The sequence below is a fragment of the Oncorhynchus keta genome, unplaced genomic scaffold (assembly GCF_023373465.1).
Source record: "Oncorhynchus keta strain PuntledgeMale-10-30-2019 unplaced genomic scaffold, Oket_V2 Un_contig_2200_pilon_pilon, whole genome shotgun sequence".
Lineage (NCBI taxonomy): Eukaryota > Metazoa > Chordata > Actinopteri > Salmoniformes > Salmonidae > Oncorhynchus > Oncorhynchus keta.
Genome location: NW_026282713.1, coordinates 145,122 through 149,469, shown reverse-complemented (window position 1 = coordinate 149,469; position 4,348 = coordinate 145,122). Strand labels below are relative to the sequence as shown.

General features: G+C 46.9%; 1 protein-coding gene across 1 annotated transcript; it reads left to right on the top strand.

The window, feature by feature from the left end:
* Positions 1-1,048: 1,048 nt before the first annotated feature.
* LOC127921320 (uncharacterized) lies at positions 1,049-2,987 on the top strand. Its single transcript, XM_052505033.1, has 2 exons — positions 1,049-1,495; positions 1,716-2,987. Exons 1-2 carry the CDS (start codon positions 1,071-1,073, stop codon positions 2,221-2,223), a joined length of 933 nt encoding a protein of 310 aa, XP_052360993.1. The 5' UTR covers positions 1,049-1,070; the 3' UTR covers positions 2,224-2,987.
* Positions 2,988-4,348: the final 1,361 nt, after the last annotated feature.

Genomic DNA, 4,348 nt, shown 5'->3' with positions numbered 1-4,348 from the left:
ATGGTAGTGTCCCTCTCAGAGTACAGCAGAATGGTAGTGTCCCTCTCAGAGTACAGCAGAATGGTAGTGTCCCCCTCAGAGTACAGCAGAATGGTAGAATGGTAGTGTCCCTCTCAGAGTACAGCAGAATGGTAAAATGGTAGTGTCCCTCTCAGAGTACAGCAGAATGGTAGAATGGTAGTGTCCCTCTCAGAGTACAGCAGAATGGTAGTGTCCCCCCAGAGTACAGCAGAATGGTAGAATGGTACAGTATTGATATTATACCTTCTGTTGGTACATTTTTATTAAGCTGTGTGGGTTTTCACAATTATTTCCAGACACATATCTCTGCCAGTTAATTGATCCTGAACTCTGAGAGGGGCGCCAGATTTACATTATAATGTGGACTTTCGCAGCTGTAAATTAATGAAAGCATTTTACAGGTACCGCCAGGGCTGTGCATGAAAACCATCCAATTAAAATCTGAGGTGCAGGCACAAACAAAAGTCATTGGAAGGCTAAGTGTTACTAAGCATGAAGGTTTTGAGTTTCCAACCACTTTTTAACAGGAGGTCTAGACAATAAAGAAGCAAACTTTTATACAAGTTTTTGTTGGTTTTGTCATCAGAAAACATCTGGTAAAATTCAAATCTCACATCCACTTAACCATTTTAAAAGCTTCCAAAAAACGGATTAAATTAAACAGTCTATTATGACACTAGGCGAGACCCAAATGCAGACACAGGAGGCAGATGGTTGGAGTTTAAGATGTTTAATAAATTCAAAGGGGTAGGAAAGAGAAAGGTCAAGGACAGGCAAAAGGTCATAACAAGATCAGAGTCCAGGTAGGCTCAAGGTCAGGGCAGGCACAATGGTCAGGCAGGCGGGTACAGAGTCCAGGCAGGCTCGAGGTCAGGGCAGGCACAATGGTCAGGCAGGCGGGTACAGAGTCCAGGCAGGCTCGAGGTCAGGGCAGGCACAATGGTCAGGCAGGCGGGTACAGAGTCCAGACAGGCTCGAGGTCAGGGCAAGCACAATGGTCAGGCAGGCGGGTACAGAGTCGAGGCAGGCTCGAGGTCAGGGCAGGCACAATGGTCAGGCAGGCGGGTACAGAGTCCAGGCAGGCTCGAGGTCAGGGCAGGCACAATGGTCAGGCAGGCGGGTACAGAGTCCAGGCAGGCTCGAGGTCAGGGCAGGCACAATGGTCAGGCAGGCGGGTACAGAGTCCAGACAGGCTCGAGGTCAGGGCAGGCACAATGGTCAGGCAGGCGGGTACAGAGTCCAGACAGGCTCGAGGTCAGGGCAGGCACAATGGTCAGGCAGGCGGGTACAGAGTCCAGGCAGGCTCGAGGTCAGGGCAGGCACAATGGTCAGGCAGGCGGGTACAGAGTCCAGACAGGCTCGAGGTCAGGGCAGGCACAATGGTCAGGCAGGCGGGTACAGAGTCCAGACAGGCTCGAGGTCAGGGCAGGCACAATGGTCAGGCAGGCGGGTACAGAGTCCAGGCAGGCTCGAGGTCAGGGCAGGCACATGGTCAGGCAGGCGGGTACAGAGTCCAGACAGGCTCGAGGTCAGGGCAGGCACAATGGTCAGGCAGGCGGGTACAGAGTCCAGGCAGGCTCGAGGTCAGGGCAGGCACAATGGTCAGGCAGGCGGGTACAGAGTCCAGACAGGCTCGAGGGTCAGGGCAGGCACAATGGTCAGGCAGGCGGGTACAGAGTCCAGACAGGCTCGAGGTCAGGGCAGGCACAATGGTCAGGCAGGCGGGTACAGAGTCCAGGCAGGCTCGAGGTCAGGGCAGGCACAATGGTCAGGCAGGCGGGTACAGAGTCCAGACAGGCTCGAGGTCAGGGCAGGCACAATGGTCAGGCAGGCGGGTACAGAGTCCAGGCAGGCTCGAGGTCAGGGCAGGCACAATGGTCAGGCAGGCGGGTACAGAGTCCAGACAGGCTCGAGGTCAGGGCAGGCACAATGGTCAGGCAGGCGGGTACAGAGTCCAGACAGGCTCGAGGTCAGGGCAGGCACAATGGTCAGGCAGGCGGGTACAGAGTCCAGACAGGCTCGAGGAAACAGGGAGGACTAGAAAAAAGGAGAAAAGACAAAGCAGGAAAACGGGAAAAACTGCTGGTAGGCTTGGACATACAAGACGAGACAGGAAACACAGGGATAAATACACTGGCTCAGAGAGACAGGAAACACAGGGATAAATACACTGGCTCAGAGAGACAGGAAACACAGGGATAAATACACTGGCTCAGAGAGACAGGAACACAGGGATAAATACACTGGCTCAGAGAGACAGCAAACACAGGGATAAATACACTGGCACAGAGAGACAGGAAACACAGGGATAAATACACTGGCACAGAGACAGGAAACACAGGGATAAATACAATGGCACAGAGAAACAGGAAACACAGGGATAAATACACTGGCACAGAGAGACAGGAAACACAGGCATAAATACACTGGCACAGAGAAACAGGAAACACAGGGATAAATACACTGGCTCAGAGAGACAGGAAACACAGGGATAAATACACTGGCTCAGAGAAACAGGAAACACAGGGATAAATACACTGGCTCAGAGAAACAGGAAACACAGGGATAAATACACTGGCTCAGAGAAACAGGAAACACAGGGATAAATACACTGGCTCAGAGAAACAGGAAACACAGGGATAAATACACTGGCTCAGAGAGACAGGAAACACAGGGATAAATACACTGGCTCAGAGAGACAGGAAACACAGTGATAAATACACTGGCTCAGAGAAACAGGAAACACAGGGATAAATACACTGGGGAAAACAAGCGACACCTGGAGGGGGTGGAGACAATAATGAGGACAGTCTCACTCTTGTGGTCCTTCTGTAGCTCAGTTGGTAGAGCATGGCGCTTGTAACGCCAGGGTAGTGGGTTCGATTCCCGGGACCACCCATACGTAGAATGTATGCACACATGACTGTAAGTCGCTTTGGATAAAAGCGTCTGCTAAATGGCATATATTTATATTATTAGTACAATAAGTCAGGTTAGAACACAGACAGTAAAACTATTCACGATTGTTTCTGCAGTTTCTCTCTCAGATCGCACAATGGCTAACAATACAAATTATGACCTCATGCATGAAGTAGAAAAATAATATAAATGACTTGAGCATCTGTTTTATTTTTCGTGATTACAATCTTGTCTCATTTGCTGCAACTTCCCAACGGGCTCGGGAGAGGCGAATGTCGAGTCATGCGTCCCCCGAAACATGACCCGCCAAACCACGCTTCATAACACCCACTGCTTAACCCGGAAGCCAGCTGCACCAATGTGTCGGAGAAAACACTGTTCAACTGACGACCGGGGTCAGCCTGCAGGAGCCCGGCCCGCCACAAGGAGTCGCTAGAGCACGATTAGCCAAGTAACACCCCCCCCAACACCCCCCACTAACATCTGTTATAGGAATCAAACTACATGATGTTCATGACTAACATCTGTTATGGGAATCAAACTACATGATGTTTATGACTAACATCTGTTATAGGAATCAAACTACATGATGTTTATGACTAACATCTGTTATGGGAATCAAACTACATGATGTTTATGACTAACATCTGTTATAGGAATCAAACTACATGATGTTTATGACTAACATCTGTTATGGGAATCAAACTACATGATGTTTATGACTAACATCTGTTATAGGAATCAAACTACATGATGTTTATGACTAACATCTGTTATGGGAATCAAACTACATGATGTTTATGACTAACATCTGTTATAGGAATCAAACTACATGATGTTCATGACTAACATCTGTTATAGGAATCAAACTACATGATGTTTATGACTAACATCTGTTGTAGGAATTAAACTACATGATGTTTATGATGTTTATGACTAACATCTGTTATAGGAATCAAACTACATGATGTTTATGACTAACATCTGTTATAGGAATTAAACTACATGATGTTTATGACTAACATGTGTTATAGGAATCAAACTACATGATGTTTATGACTAACATCTGTTACAGGAATCAAACTACATGATGTTTATGACTAACATCTGTTATAGGAATCAAACTACATGATGTTTATGACTAACATCTGTTATAGGAATCAAACTACATGATGTTCATGACTAACATCTGTTATAGGAATCAAACTACATGATGTTTATGACTAACATCTGTTATAGGAATCAAACTACATGATGTTTATGACTAACATCTGTTATGGGAATCAAACTACATGATGTTCATGACTAACATCTGTTATAGGAATCAAACTACATGATGTTCATGACTAACATCTGTTATAGGAATCAAACTACATGATGTTCATGACTAACATCTGTTATAGGAATC